This window comes from Colletotrichum paranaense (genome assembly GCF_030867605.1).
Source record: "Colletotrichum paranaense strain IMI 384185 chromosome Unknown Scaffold_1.1, whole genome shotgun sequence".
In the NCBI taxonomy this organism is placed as follows: domain Eukaryota; kingdom Fungi; phylum Ascomycota; class Sordariomycetes; order Glomerellales; family Glomerellaceae; genus Colletotrichum; species Colletotrichum paranaense.
In genome coordinates, this window is record NW_026848959.1 from 5037678 (window position 1) to 5053090 (window position 15413).

Below are 15413 nucleotides of genomic sequence, written 5' to 3' on the forward strand. Positions count from 1 at the left end.
GATAAGTAATCATGGTGGGGTCTCCTTTTGCCTCCAGCTTCCATTGCTCTCCTTTGGTTCATCACCATCCAAAACTCCATTATCAACTATCGCCTCTTTGGCTTCTAGCCCTGCGCCCTATCCCTATGAAAAACGTACGGTCACATACCTCGACAGGAAAGACCAATTGCCGGCCATGACTATGCAATGACAATTGGTGCAAACGAGACATTGGCTGGCTTGCTTGCGAACTCGCTCACCAGACCCCACCACTTGGATCGAATTACATCTAGACAATGACATGATTTCCTGGATTCCCGGAACTTCGCCTTCTTCGAACCAATGTATAGTCTCGAAAATTTATTTGCAATATCTCTAGAGCGATTCTTCGTATCAAGTCATCCGCCATCAATCTCATAACTCATCGTCTTGGCCACACGTCGCTCAGAGGAGTCGATCAGCCCTCAACGTTCCATGTTGCCATCGTCCCTTGCACAGGGATTTCTCTCGATAACAGCCGCGATGCAACATCGTACAGCCCACGCTACTTCAAATACGGGAACGCCAGACACTACTACTGAGTCACCCGCGATTGCTGTCGTCGCCACCAACTATTACGCCACCAAGTATTAGGTGCGTTGAGAATCAGGCAGGTCGCCTCAGCATGTAGCTGCCAGCTGTCTCGTTATGCTCTCCGAGGCCTCATTCTCTTGGACTTCTCGACTCTCCCTCTCGGAGCTCTCGCTGGCTGGAATGTCCTGGTCCTCCCCGCCTCTCTTGCCCGCCGCCGTTCTCCCCTGTCAAGCGTCAGCAAAGTGTATGATCAAGGACGATTGTCAGATTCTACATACAAAAGCTGGTACAGCTCTTCAGTCTCAAGGTCTGATATGGCTGAGTCCGAACCACGACGTTCATATCCCACCTCGATGGGCCCTTGTGGTAACGATACTGCGGGCAACGGCACTGCAGGTGCTGCTGGGATATCGACTTCCCTATGGCTGCTGACCTCGGGAGATATGGGCGAATTCGAAGCCAATACCGTATTTTCCGATAGCCTGGGCACACTCAATTCCAAGCCTGGGTCTTGCTCGTTGTCTTTCGAAGCAAGTTCCCACATCTGATACGCTAGTACTTCGTGGGGGTGGACTGAGGACAAGTAATGCGTCAATGGCTGCTCCGCTTTGGCATCTTCGGTGCCTTCGGTAGTCCCGAAAGGCGACGTGCTACGCTCGATCTGTTCATACACTCCAGGTACTCTTCTCTTCCCAAGAATTACCGATCCGCAGTCGGAAGAGTTCGCGTCGCGCCCGTCATCGTTGTCGGGAGGCAGCCATAGCGCCCGTCTCTCATGCGATTGAGGGCATGCCAAGTACGATTCCAACGGCCCAGCGGTTGGTGGTGTTTTTGACGCCAAGCTACCAGACGATGAAGCCTCAGGCGTTGCTGGAGTTCCAGGCCGCGAACGCGCTGCTCGTACTGTCTCGTCATGTTGCAAGTGTATACTCTTGGCAGTGCTTCCATTGACATCCACGATAGACTCAGGAGATGGGGCGGATGACCGACGAAAAGCTTGTTTTGGGAGCTCAATCTCTGGGCTGTTTTCCATTAGAACACATTTCTCGTTTCGCCGAGCAGAGTGAAAGTTACCGGAACACACTGTTCTCCTCTATCCTCGGTTCTAAGCTGATGCTGGATCCGCCGGGTGATCTCGATCCATCGCGACAGAAGCCAAGTACGTTGACCTCCGGGCTCATGCCAATACCATGATATTCGATGTTCTCCAAGTCGGGATAGGAACCAGAATTCGTTATGGTCATCCTGCAGGACGAAAACACCACACTAACAAGGCGTACGGCTTCTCTCTTCGCCAGTTGAGTTCGAATCAGCAATGATCGATGGTGCTAGCAGCCAGCTTTGGGTAAGGGAGTGAGTAGAGCAGGAAAAGCAAAGATTGCACAGAATGAGTCCTCAAACTGGAGGACAAAAAGTCGTACTATCCTCTGATCTTTTCTTTCGGACTCTCGCACACGCCAACACAGGACGAGCAAGTCCCAAGCTGGCGGCGCAGCAAGGCGACCACTATCACGCTTTGAGAAATCCCGAATCCAGAGCGTTGGGTTCCGGCCCGCGTGAAAGTCTGCACATTGGCGAGACAGGGAACGGTCACACTTTTAACTGACCACCTTCATCGTCCCAGGCCGAAGCCTTTTCTGCAGACGGACGCTCCTACAATCCCTGGACAAGACAAAAAGGTCTGGCGACAGGATGGTGATACGACCACTCGTTGATTATGGTGGGGTTGTGCAGGGTTCCCGACAGAATGGCACACCAATTCCTGGGAGATCCTGGGCGGCAATAAACAGCCACTCTTCCCCGTGGCTCCCACCGCGGAAGCTCGGCGGGGAGACGCCAACAGGGCTTGATCGGGGGGGCCCTGGTTGTCATTCTTTCTTTTTTGTCATGGCACCCAATCCCCAACTTCATTTCAAGAAGCAGCTGCCTCGTCTGAGAGGGTGCCGTTTGGCTGGAAATTGCGCCGGTGGTATGGATAGATGCCGCTGCAACCCTCTTCCCCTTGCTTGCCAACGGGGTTTGCTCTGCCCATCCATTTTCTGCATGTCTCTGTCTGCAAGTTTCTACGGAGGTGTGGGAGGACTCATGGATGGGCTGATGGGCGTGTAGTTTGACGATGATTGACATGCACAGCTCACCACATGAGTGAAAAAAGCAAATCTTGCTCATTGCTGCTAGGATGGCTCTGTCTGTTAATGAGCGAAAGCGGACTCGAACGTTGCATTGAAGACTATCATTTGCCCATCCGGGAGAGACTTGCATCCATCACAAAAGCACAGAGCCGAGCGCATTACTGAATTATTGAAGACTTAATCTCTGTGTTGCAGACTTGCATACACGTCAGCGGCATTCTCATCCGGATATAAGACTTCGGGATTTGAACATTCTCTCAATTCTCAAGTTCCTCAATTGCTGCCACCTTGTATCATCTCACCTTTTATGGTTCCGTTTGTCTTTCCCGTCAAAGTTTTGACTTCGACTCGGCATTCATCCCCATGCAGGGAGGCGTTGTTAATGGGCTGGGATTGGCAAGAGATTCGTCAGTTGTTCAGGGGCAGCCCGGACGTCCCGTCGCGCCCGCTCCTCCTTACCATTCTGCTGGGTCGTCCCCGCCGTCAACTCGTGTGTTGGCAGATTGTGCGGCCCTGGCGAACCATCACATCTTTCGAACATTTTCTATCAACTTCATCCTCCTCCCTTACTCTCGGGACCAGACTGCAGATCTAAATGATACATCATTCATGCTGTGGATCTGCAAAGCCAGGTCTCGACGAATTGCGTTCTCGACGCTACGATTTCGGTCTATGTGTAAGTTTCCTCATGCTTGGCGCTGCTCATCCCTCATGTTTCTTCGACCTCCTTCGCATGAAGTACCCAGTCACAGTCGCAATGCCAACTGGTCTGCGAAATCGTTAGCAAAGACGCCGCAGCCTGTCTGGCTCACGTACCCAACTCACAGCAACAACACCCGGAACACGCCCACCGCCATGCCCATCCTCAGTCCAGTCCAGCACTCCGCCGACTGCTCACCGTATTCATTGCAGAGAGCCTTGTCTAGATTGGCCTTTATCGCAAAAATGAGATATGATCCCGTCGCAGTGGCGTTGAGACAGAGGAGGGCAGCAAACCCAACGGAGAGAGCCATCCCAAACCAAGAGCACGCCACCAAGGTGACGATGATCCAAGCGCCAACCTCGACGCACATGGATATCAGCGATATCATGCTGCGTGTCTTTGTGTCAGTGTTACCGAGTCGACTGGCTTACAAGAACGACGAGCGAGATGGGCAGAAACTCACGAGACAAAGTCGGCCCTCTGAACCAGTCCCGGAAACTTCTTGACTCGTTGAAGGCTCTGTGAGGAGATGACAATTGCAATGATCTCGAAGATGATGAGGACTACATGTCCCGTGAATATTACCGCTCCACCATTCTCTGGCTTGGACCACCCCCGTGATGACGGCGGCCTCACGCGAGACCTTATTGGCGGATGAGGCCTGCTCGATGCACCATTTGTGCTGTTCCTAAGAGTCTTGAGTGAGCTAAACTTGCCGGTCCAACTCCGAGTCTTATCGGTGTTGGCGTTATGATCTGTCCAAGGTTGTTGCGCTGTTGGCGACGGGGGCGGAAATCCGGACCCATTGGTTCCATGGGCCCTCCGTTGTGACTGGTGAGCGCTGGCGGACCCGACCTGCGCCTCCGGATCGCTATCGTCAACCATCCTGATGAATGTCGATGCGGCTTGCTTTTCTCTCGATTGAGTCTTTGTTTGAGAGAAATCTGGAGTCTCGTGAAAACCCACTCGGGCTAAGGTATGAGCTTATGAGTCTTGAGTGAGCACTTTTTCACTTCTTTCTGAGGCGCTTCATCAGGCACCCGGGGCAAAGTGAGGCGAAGGCCTCCCTCAGCCGCTAAGCACGATTCTGCCTCGTTGATCGGCAAACCCGCCAGACTAACTCATTCAGCCCAGCTACGGAGCCGCTTAGCTGACTCACAGTAAACTTAAGGCTTCGCTCCATGCTTTTGATAAGTCTTCGATGTTCGATGTGGACCAATCTGCCTACTCAGTGAGGCGCAACCACATCTCAAGTTACCATCGTGATGATGCAACATCGACCACCACGGTTCAGACTCAAACGTCGCATTTGATGAGTTGCCGAGTCAAGCTGATGTACGAAGTTTGAGGGCTATCTGGAGAGTGCCGTGTTATTCACGTATCCCCTCTTCAACCTTTCAGAACATCCAGCGGAAACCTGGTCGCGATTTCCTGATACCCAGCCACATTCGGATGCAAATGATCACCACCATCAAACTGCGCCTTCAGCTTATCCCCATCACCAATAAACCCCGCAAAGTCCACGACATGATCAAATGTCCCACTCTCCAGAATCCACTTATTCACCCTCACACGCGTCCGCTCCCTCTCCGCGTTCGAGTACGCCTGCCCGCTCCCCGCAAACGGCGTGATGGTGGCCCCGACGGTAGCTAGCCCGGCCTTCTTGCAGTCGGCCACAATCTTCTGGTACGCGGCGATGAGCCCGTCGCCGATGCGCTGCTGGGAGCCCGTATCGGTACCGCCGCCGCCGATATCGTTTACGCCTTCAAAGATGAGAACGCGGGAGACGCCTTGCTGGGTGAGCGCGTCGCGGGAGTAGCGGGTTAGGAGGGTGGGGCCGAGGCCGCCGCTGAGGACTGCGTTGCCGCCGGCTGCTTGGTTTGCGATGGCGAGGTTTGTTATTCCCTCCTTTTGCAGGCGTGCCAGAAGAAGGTCGGGCCAGCTGTGAAGATATCAGTTGATTGAGATTGTCATGAGACGGCCTTGGCTAACCGGTTGTTCTTGTCATCGTCGCTCCCACGTCCATCCGAGATGCTATCTCCAAGAACAATCATCGCAGACGTGTTCCTGGGAGCCCACACTTCCACAGCACTAGCAAAATACCAGTGCTTTGTGCTAGCACCTCCGATAGACGATGTATTCACCTGATTCCCAGTCTGCATCCATGACGTCGTGCGACTGCCGGGGTGTCCCGTGATACGAGTCCCAGACTGGCCTTGCTGGGAGTACAGACTTAGCGCGATGTTTGCCTGCGGTTGCACCTTAAAGTCTATCGGGTCAGAGTAAACGACCGCGCCTTGCTTGATAATCACAGATGGAGACCCGGAGAAAGTGAGTCCCTTGGTGGTGGCAGGATCAATTCCAGATACGCCTGCGGCTCCGCCGAGTGGAAAGGCGACGGAGGCTGCTGTGATGGGCAGATCTGAACCCCCAAAGGTGTTTGTAAGCTGGAAACGGATGCGTGATGCGCCGATAGAAGCGTGGAAGGTCTGACGAAGCGTCGCGTTGCGGAACTGAATACTTCCTCCATTCTACGAGAGTCATATTAGTACAGGCACGGTGTAGGGGAAGAAGGCAGCATACGTATGGCGAAGGTGGAAGATTACTCTGTTCCACCTCTTGGGTCATAGACGTCCATGTCACGACCCAGTGGTTGTCGTCTTGTCGTTCGTAGAGGTTATTGTCAATCGGGATGGCGAGGGCGAGCGTTGCCCAGAGAAACAGCAGGTATGCCAGCATTACGAAAACCCGCAATGCAAACTCACTTCGGTGGATTGACAAGGGTTCTCACTATTCTCGAGGCTGGAGGCAGTCGGGCTTCATCGTTGATATATAACTGCTTTTCGTTTCAAACCTCGGAATGAAGCCGTCCGAATTTGGACTGTTTTAACCCCTCCACCACGTGGCTTTTAGCCAGATCATCCCTGGTCCAAATTTATTTCCCGTACATCCGTACATCAGCCAAAGTGCGGATGAGACATAGCTAGAGACGAAGATGTGAGGACGAGTCAAGGGTTCCCTGGTTGTGGTAGACAAGCTTTGCAGACGAGATGCCGGGTCCCCAGTCTCCATGTTAGTCCCGGCGCCGAAAGCCTGCACTGGCGTACCACTCCATTCATCCCACTTGCATGTCTCATGTCGTCGGGCTACGTTGGAAAAAAGCAAACATCACGCAAAGTCACATTTAACCGTCCAGGCCTGACGAGCAAGGCTCGGAATGGATTGTCAGGCCAGACACAGCCTCGGGAGTGGAAAGTAGCAGATTCTGGGGGAAGCCAGATGGGCTCTTACTGTTTCCTCAGATATTCCTTGTGCCGTTCTGGGAGGAATACTAAGCGATAACCAGCCGCGAGGCAATCAATTTGGAAGCGTCAGTTGGCTGAGATATACGGCAGCTTGCGAACTTGACTCTTTACTTATGACTCTACTGACTCCGTCATCGTCATCACAGGTGATAAGAGAACTCGGACTTGTACGGTAATTGTTGATATATGTACTCAATATTACACATCAAGCAAGTAGGAATGGCCAAGTAACCATGGCTTGGGATAACATATACTGCATCAATGTAGGCAGTAATGATGTACAGTTGTATCCAGAACCGTTCTGGGCAATGACAGCATCTTGCCTTTACGGTCCATGATCCCACGAAGACCTTCAAGTGATTAATCAAGTTTCCCAATTTCATTAATCCGCCTCTGTGCCGAGATCGCGTGGATTCGCACCTGAGCCTTTGGCTCTCCTCAATTCTTCCTCCCCTTCTCCTTCTTGCACTCCTTTCTCATATTTCTTGCAACTCGTGTACGTCGGGCTGCAGCCTTGGTGGGCTTCTGGGCTCTGGGGCGCGAAATGGTTGTTCCCAGGCGCTTCAAGGTGGGCTCCTTGCAAAGCTTCAATATGCACTTCTTGCGGAGTTCAATCCAATGGTTGAAGGCTTCGTGGTCCTCCATGGACTCGAGAATCCCGGTACCATCGGTGAATTGCTCAAGGGAGAATTCCACTGTCTTATTTATGACCATGTCGAACCAATTGAGAATCTTTTGGTCGGGGTTCCATTGGAACTCAATGGCCGTTGAGGTGCCGAGAGGTGGGCTCGGCCAGCGAGAATACGAGAACGGAAGGTCGTCAGCTTCAGAATCTTCCTCGTAAGCTTTGTAACGACACCGTGTTGCCCACCAGTCGAAGTTGGCGTTTTTAAGTGTCGCGTACACAGTGTGTGCCAATTTGACTTGTGTGAGATTCTCCAATGAGGGATCGAGCTGACTTATGTTGATCCATGAAGAGCAGCTCTTAATCAAGTTGGCCATGCTCTCGGCTGGCTCATATGGACGAAGTAGATTTGCCCAGGAATCTAGATCGTCTCTAGCGCTGGTTGCCTTCAGCTCGTCTCTCGGTGAATCAGACGCGATGTTTGAGAGGAACGGCAGTCCCATAAAACCTCTCTTAGTGATAGCCATGTTGTCAGGTATATCGATGCCCTGAACGACGATGTGTTTAAAGAAGATCTTGTGACTCTTATCGTCGTCGTTGCTGTGGGACTGTTCTTTGCGCACATATCTCGGCGCTGAGCTAAACAACAAGTCGGACGTGTAATCCATCTTGATAAATGAAGTGTCTGAAAGGGAATTGATGATGACAAGTGTGTCAGGTGATGCTGGAGGCAAGATACTGAAGCAATGCAGTCAAACTGCGGGCGGTAAGACTGAGTAAGATAGAGTGGTATGAGTGTTTGAGGCGGTGGGAAGATGATTGAGTATGGAGAATGCCAGTTGGAAAGAAAAGCAAAAGAAACATTGCAGAAGAAGCGATTATATAGGGTCAGCAGCAAGAACCTTCCCGGTTTTGACACCCTTCCAGCCCGGTACGTCTTGTTCTCGCCGACATCGTGAGCAAATTATATGAATCAAACCATCCGGGCACCTCTTTCGCTTCCGGAGATAGGTTTTGAAGGTTGTGAACCGGGAGTGAAGAATAGTTCGACCGGCCTGAGGTAACTGATAGTGCCAAGAATGAAGCCGCAAGGTTGTAAGATACCAAAATGTATTTGCCTCGTTCCGTCCGACACGTCAACCTTGTTCGTGGAACGAACGGGCACTATATTGACTGAGTTTGGCCGTTCGAAGATACGGAGACTATGGTGATTTACAAGTAGATACGGAAGCTGACTGGATTCAAGGCATACACACAAACTCACGCAGTCATAGTTCCAAAACACAACAAGTAGCAGGTGGATTTTGTCATTTCTATCACTTGCAAGTCCGCATATCTGCAGCCTGCATCCGGGGATATTTAGTTCAAAGAGCTGCACACGATGTGGAAACATATCAAACGGAGTATTGGCATACAAACTCATTACCAAGGCGATGGTTAGGGTTCCGTCCCTTGACCCCCTAACACCGGTAGCGGAGATGGGTACCTGCAGCCGCCGTCCCCAAGTGGACTAGCCTGAACCCAGGAAGGTGGCTTTTGGGGTATCCGGGTGCCTTATCCCAACCCCAAAGTTTCATTCCACCAACATCTCACTTCTGCCAAACCATAGGCCCCTGGCTTACTTACTCATGAAAGCGACTCTTAAATCAAACTTGAGGTCTTTGTATACAAGTCTTTGGTGTAGCAACGGATCACTGCTACACAGCCCTCTCGTCCAACGCCGTACACAGCAACACCCTCAGCCCAAGTTCTCATCGACGACCATGCCGAGACGTACCAGAGCAAGTCTACAAGCTGAGATCAAGGACAAAGCGGGATCTTTACCTATGCCAGCTAGCAATGGAATTCTTCCACCAAACTCCTCGGAGTCAATCCCAACGCTGCTCTTCGAGGATCACTCCAAGTGGGAGAGCTACCTGGAGAACTCGTACCAAAATGCACTGGGCGTTTGGCTCAAAATCTCCAAAAAGAACGCCGAAAAGCCAACAGTCACGTATGATCAAGCGCTCGATGTGGCGCTCTGCTTCGGCTGGATCGACGGGCAACGCAAAGCCTTCGACGAGCAGCACTTCATCCAGAGGTTTACACCACGACGGAAGAACAGTCTCTGGTCAAAGAGGAACGTTGACAAAGTTGCGGCTTTGACACAAGCAGAACGCATGAGACCAGCTGGACAGGCTGAGGTTAACGCCGCCAAGGCCGATGGGCGATGGGATCGAGCCTACTCTTCTGCAAACACGATGGAAGTGCCTTTAGACTTCGCGGAGGCGTTGCGCCGCAACAATGAGGCAAACGAGTTCTTTGATGCTTTGAATAAGACGCAGCGGTATGCCTTCCTGTGGCGGATCGAGACGACGAGACGTCCAGAAACGAGGAAACGAAAGATAGACCAGTTTGTCAATCTATTAGCTGAGCACAAGACACTTTGAAAGAAGTTCTCGGACTACTGATGGAAATACGGAGTTGGATAGCTTTATGCATGTATTTGATAAGAACGAAAGAACTTCAAGCAATGGGTCCCTGTGATGACCGGAATGTCCGCAATGTGAGCTTTATATTGCAGCTTATCCAGTTTTGCATGCGTCTTTCACTTGGTTGGCCACATCAAGAGGTTAGCACCCTTATCCCGAGCCTTGTGAGATTCAACCTGCCTACTGTCGCGGCAGAGGAACTATGGAAATGATCGGAACCAATTCGTTTGTGCTTTTGAATCGGAATTGGTGTAACCATGTAGCCATCCACGTTCTGCGGAGTCATTGGTTCACGCCAATATCCCCAGCTATCCTTTTCCAATATGCGTACATGTAGATTCTTAAGACGCTATCAAGCTTGGAGTAAGAGCAGGCGATGTTCATGCGAAAACATTTGACAAATGAGCCAAAGATCAGGTTCGAAAACCTTCCTGATTCGATGTAGAGCATGACCATAGTAGTATGGGTGTTGGCCAGAAAAGAAGTGCAGCGTCTGACTAGGGGCTGAGCGTACATTGCTGGTGTTGCTGCATGATTCGATCGGGCGATTGCACTGGACAGGGCATCAAAATAGCACAAGTAGCAGATTTGATTTGACTCACCCGCGCCCTTCGCTCCGACATTTCTACAAGTCGACCTTTTGATTACCATCTCGAATGACCGATCTGGTCTGACCCGACATGTTGACAACCCGCAGCAGAATAGCATGGAGGCTCGTGGAAATCTGCAACACCTTGCTACTCCAACTTGCGCCCTTCAATTTCATGGTGCTGATGAGGCCAGTGTTCTCCACGCTAGGCAGCAGCCGTCAGCAGCGTCATTCCAGGGGTTCGTGCATTTTCCCGATTCGGATTACCACCATGGAAGTACGGAGTAAGCATTCTACAGTTGACCGTCAAGTCATCACAGCCAATAGAAACTTGGAGATAGTCTTGGCATCCTACCTTTCTCTCCTCATTGTCGAGTCACTTCTACTGCTACATCTCCGTTGCTTGGCGACATTCGAAATATATGTATCAACAGCAATCACGTTCAGCTTCCCAGGGCAGTTATATTTCCACAACGTCACTAAGCCAGACTTCGACCTGGCAATCCAATCTGAACTCTGCTTGCCCGATTTTTCTTCCTCCATAGGGGTTAGATGATTATCTTTCACGAGAATGATGGATGACCTACTCCCTCAAAGAATCGTTCGAATCGCCCGGCAACTCTCGGTCACCCCGGCTGAGCTCATTGAGCCTGTCCTCGCCGACCTCCCATATCACCGAATCCTCGACCTTCTGGGAACTCAGTATGGCGCAAATTCTCCTCACGGCACGTCCCTTCAGTCAGCTCTCGGCAACAGCAAAGCATGGGTGGTACTACGCGATCAACATCTCGGCCACTTAGCAAAATCCTGGGTAGCTTTGAACAGGCTCTCTTTGTTATCAGAGGGGCAGCTCGTTATGGCAACGAAGCCAGACTCTGAATTTAGGCCCCGACATGCCAAGGCTTCATCCTCTGCTTTGCCGGACTGGCCACGTCCCACAGCTGTTCTCGAAGATGACCTGGTGCGCGCCTTTTCCAGGATGATACTTCACAAGGAAAAATTTCGGGATCGTGGCACCAAGCTCTACGCCGTCATACAGTATCTGCCCAAACCTAAAGATTCAACAGCTTTCCAACATCCGCGGACTGTTGCGGGGTTTCGCGCCAAAGGCTGGAAACCTGACGATTGCGTCGAAATTATTCCACGTCTTGCCGAGGCACAGATACTTCTCAATGATGAAAAGGCATCAGAGCTCCACCGTCTGGCCAATCTCTACGAGCAGTTCCCAATGTACCTGAAGACTCCCTTGGCACCTCAAACCCCACGGAAGAACATTGCTCATGTTCCTCGGCAACTACGTTTGTACGCTCGAAGAGCGGGACGTACACTATGGTCGTTTCGGTACGCCCACCCAATACTGGTACCATACGACTGGTGTCTCCAGCTATTCCATGCTGTCAATGAAGAGCTAGACTACTCTTTGGACCTACAGAAGACAAGAGACGGCATCCAAAGCATTCGCATCCTCGAAGATACCCTCCCGCGCTTGAGCTCGACTAAAGGGGTGAAGATTCAAGAGCTCAAGAACACCATGCCTAGTACTCCGGCAGAATTGGAGTGGCTTGAGTCTTTTATGCGTGTCGTTGAACAAATGGAAAGTCGATTCCCCGAACTAGCTTCAAGTATCAAGGAGAGCACTGCACACCAGCCCTCTGAGGAGAGAATTGCCAGTCCTCCTGAAGTGGCCGAGGACCCCCCAAGTGTTCTTCTGGGACCGTCCGACTATCAACACTTCATCGCGAACTCACGACTTCAAGATGTCGCAAACCAACTACGATATGATTTTGACCTGTCGAAAAAGGCTGCAAAAGACGAAACAGAGCTGCCCAGCCTTCTCGCTCTTTATATGCCTCCGTCATCTTCAGCTGAATCTAAAAGAGTTTCATTCCACCTTTGGCCCATCCTTGATCCAGGTATGCGACAACTGCTATTCGAGCAAATGATTGAGACCATCAAGACAAGACTCTCCGATACGCCTTCAGAAGCCGCTAACGATAGTCCGTATGATCGGGTGCACCGACATATGCCAATGGGCAGTCGGAAACGAACTTGCTACGTCTGCCGCATGGTTCTCGATAACCCACATCCAGAACTGGGATCGATGTGCATTCCTTGTGGAGAGTTCAACCTCGCGGAAAGAGCTTTGTCGCTACCCGAGAACATGTCACTCAATGACAAGACCGCTGTCGTTACTGGTGGACGCGTCAATCTCGGCTTCCACACGGCCCTGCGGCTGCTCCGTTGCGGTGCTGCTGTTATCGTATCGTCACGTTATCCCGAAGATGCGCTCTCGCGATACCGGCAGGAGGCAGACTTTGATGACTGGGCCCAGAGATTGAGGATCATTGGGGCGGATTTTCGAGCAGCAGCTGATGCTTTCGCTCTGGTCCAAAGCATCAAGAAAGTTCTACAGCAAGAAGGATGGGATCTTGACTATCTGATCAACAACGCCGCTCAAACTCTTACGGATCCCCTTCAGAAAGAGGAACGCGCCATTGAACATGAGCAGTTTCTGCTTGACAAGCCGTCGGACGATGGAAAAGGTGTGGTCATACGCCAAGGTTACACACCCCGTGTACGAGGTGGTGCCGGCAGTCTTCCTGATGGGGTGAAAGGAAAGGTTTCTGGTAGTGTTGCTGGGCCTTCAGCTCCGAAAAGCACGTCCGTTTCCGACTCAATGTCTAAGTTGCAAATATCTGGCACAGACACATCAGCCCCATCATCTTGGGTTCAGTCACTCTCGGAGATCCCTTATGAGGATGTCATCACGGCACACAGCGTCAACACTTTTGTGCCTCTGATATTGATCCGGGAGTTGCTACCTTCGATGCGAAAAGGTGGTCACATTGTCAACGTCTCATCCAGAGAAGGTATATTCGAGTCAACTCAACGCAGCTCCGCTAAAAATAGCAAGCATGTTCACACCAATATGTCAAAGGCTGGGCTGAATATGATTACGGAGACGGAGGCGCCAATGGCTTGGAAGCTAGGCGTGGCCATGAACACTGTTGACCCGGGCTACATGAGTGCCGCTCCCGAATTCGAGCAAGCTTACGGTGGCGAGCGGCCCATTGGTTGGGAGGATGGAGCTGGCCGGGTCCTGTGGCCCATAGCCAGAGCTGGCAGGAAGAGATTGTATTCTCCTCCTATTTGGGGACGATTCTTGAAGCACTATGGCGCGGTCAGGGTTGATACCCGACTAGGCCGTGGGTGATGTATCCATTCTCATACTGCCTCGCCATAAGACGTTCTCTACATTTGAGGCGGACATCAACCATGGTTCTGGAGCACTCTTTGCATTCAGTGCCTTGAACAGATCTTCGTAGATCATGTTCATGGATCAATGCTTGCCCATATTCGTTTTGAGCCACCCGAGCGTTGCATTTGCATTCAAGCCGACAGGACTTGAGGGGAATATGGTGGTGATTCAAGTGTCGACGTAGAAGTAGCCAGACTCAAAAGATTTCTTCTTTGTGTGCCGTTGAGGTTGGATATTATCTATGCAATCACGCGATTGTCCCTTTGATAGCCTCCCATGTCATCCCTTCGAGTGATGCCCGAAGTCAGTTTACAGAGCCCATGGTCCGCATAAGCCGGTGTTCGGATCCGGGACTTGCTTTGGGCCCTTGACGCAAGTGACATCCTTCCTACCCCAGCAAGTAGCACCCTTGAACTGTTCCCATGCAACGAATGTGGTTGTGAACTTCGTTCCAACATTGTTCCACGCGCGCCAAATCCTCAAATCTCCACGGTAGAGTTGTGTTCCCGCAGGGCACGACTTGTCCCCCTGCACCACGGAAGGACTACCTTCAGCCCATCCAGCACAATCGGGACCCAAGATGAGGCTCACTCCCTTCGACGCGACAGCAAGAGCATCGACAGGGTCTTTGGCGCAGACCGAGGTATCACAACCAACTTGAAGACAGTCTGAACTGCCAGAGTCGTCACGGTAGGCACCACGCGGGCTGAGACCGGTGACGTCAATCGCGGTGGCAGAGCATAGCTGGACCAGAGCCAAACAAGCCCAAATGTTGCTGCCGTGATATTAGCAAAGTGTTTTTCTCGAATTTACAAGTATAATGTCGCATTTGTGTTTGATCGTTGAGGGTAACTTACGCTTTCGTGAACAGCAACATCTCTACCTTGATCTGTGAACTACGAGTTGTTCGATGGAGAAGTTCGACCAAGTGCTCGTTGTATGGAATGGAAGGAGGCAGTGCTAAACAAAGGGCCACGGGCTCGAAAGCCAGGCCACAGCACAGCTCTATTATATGTAGAAACTTATTGCTAGTCTCAGTCGGTTGATAACCTTCATATCGGCTCGGTCTCCGTCAGCTTCTCCTCGCACCCTCATCCACCTCTTCTTTGTAGTCATGGTCCGCCTCATTGTCGCACAGCGGCGCTCATTTCCGAGAGATATTCGCTCTTTCTGCGACGGAGGAGTTCGTCCTGGGAGGACAAGGTTTTTGCCCATCAGGGTAGACAGGTACCGGGCATCGAACCAACAACACTGTTAACCTAGATCTGCCTACGAGAAATCAGCTCATGCTTGGGCCGATGACAGGGCAAAATGCACATGACAAGCTTTTCTGAATTTTTCAACATGGTCTTGGCAACAACTTTTGTTGATCGTTGTCAGAAGCACAGACTTGAAAGAAACGTAAAAACGCAAAAACGCTTGGCCCCATCAGTGATCAGCTCTCAAAACCGCGATCAACCCAGCGAGGAATGAGAAGGATAGCGAAACATGCGGTAAACAAAAAGGCGAAAAAAATGCCATTTTCTGCCCAGCTATGTGATCGAGTTAGTCACGAAGTGATTCGTCGTTACAATCTAACATGAGCGCGAGCACCTGGATAGTTCCACCATTTCAATGCTTTCTGTAAAGACAGCCTAGCAAGGAGAGATATGACGATGTTCTCTAGGCTGGCGATAGTAGAAACTCATGTCCCCGTTACCTCAAAATGCCATAAACCTGGAAGAAAAGGGGTGACTTCAAGATGCAGAAGTTTAAAAGAGTTGCCCTGTATCAGTCG

General features: G+C 51.3%; 7 protein-coding genes across 7 annotated transcripts; 2 read left to right on the forward strand and 5 right to left on the reverse strand.

Moving 5' to 3' along the window:
• Nucleotides 1-638: 638 nt before the first annotated feature.
• CPAR01_01748 (uncharacterized protein) lies at nucleotides 639-1796 on the reverse strand (the record flags this gene model as incomplete). The annotated part of the gene is made up of 3 exons (XM_060486037.1): nucleotides 639-776; nucleotides 827-1574; nucleotides 1627-1796. 3 exons carry the CDS (start codon nucleotides 1794-1796, stop codon nucleotides 639-641), a joined length of 1056 nt encoding a protein of 351 aa, XP_060356894.1.
• Nucleotides 1797-3386: 1590 nt separating this feature from the next.
• CPAR01_01749 (uncharacterized protein) lies at nucleotides 3387-4272 on the reverse strand (the record flags this gene model as incomplete). The annotated part of the gene is made up of 3 exons (XM_060486038.1): nucleotides 3387-3453; nucleotides 3510-3776; nucleotides 3851-4272. The coding sequence occupies 3 exons, from the start codon at nucleotides 4270-4272 to the stop codon at nucleotides 3387-3389; spliced, it is 756 nt and encodes a 251-aa protein (XP_060356895.1).
• A 504-nt stretch (nucleotides 4273-4776) lies between these two features.
• CPAR01_01750 (uncharacterized protein) lies at nucleotides 4777-6126 on the reverse strand (the record flags this gene model as incomplete). The annotated part of the gene is made up of 3 exons (XM_060486039.1): nucleotides 4777-5329; nucleotides 5380-5918; nucleotides 5971-6126. 3 exons carry the CDS (start codon nucleotides 6124-6126, stop codon nucleotides 4777-4779), a joined length of 1248 nt encoding a protein of 415 aa, XP_060356896.1.
• Nucleotides 6127-7130: 1004 nt separating this feature from the next.
• Nucleotides 7131-7985, reverse strand: CPAR01_01751 (uncharacterized protein; the record flags this gene model as incomplete). The annotated part of the gene is made up of 1 exon (XM_060486040.1): nucleotides 7131-7985. The coding sequence occupies one exon, from the start codon at nucleotides 7983-7985 to the stop codon at nucleotides 7131-7133; it is 855 nt and encodes a 284-aa protein (XP_060356897.1).
• A 1095-nt stretch (nucleotides 7986-9080) lies between these two features.
• CPAR01_01752 (uncharacterized protein) lies at nucleotides 9081-9746 on the forward strand (the record flags this gene model as incomplete). Its single annotated transcript, XM_060486041.1, has 1 exon — nucleotides 9081-9746. One exon carries the CDS (start codon nucleotides 9081-9083, stop codon nucleotides 9744-9746), a length of 666 nt encoding a protein of 221 aa, XP_060356898.1.
• Nucleotides 9747-10948: 1202 nt separating this feature from the next.
• Nucleotides 10949-13591, forward strand: CPAR01_01753 (uncharacterized protein; the record flags this gene model as incomplete). Its single annotated transcript, XM_060486042.1, has 1 exon — nucleotides 10949-13591. One exon carries the CDS (start codon nucleotides 10949-10951, stop codon nucleotides 13589-13591), a length of 2643 nt encoding a protein of 880 aa, XP_060356899.1.
• A 354-nt stretch (nucleotides 13592-13945) lies between these two features.
• Nucleotides 13946-14513, reverse strand: CPAR01_01754 (uncharacterized protein; the record flags this gene model as incomplete). Its single annotated transcript, XM_060486043.1, has 2 exons — nucleotides 13946-14411; nucleotides 14494-14513. The coding sequence occupies 2 exons, from the start codon at nucleotides 14511-14513 to the stop codon at nucleotides 13946-13948; spliced, it is 486 nt and encodes a 161-aa protein (XP_060356900.1).
• Between the last annotated feature and the right edge of the window lie 900 nt (nucleotides 14514-15413).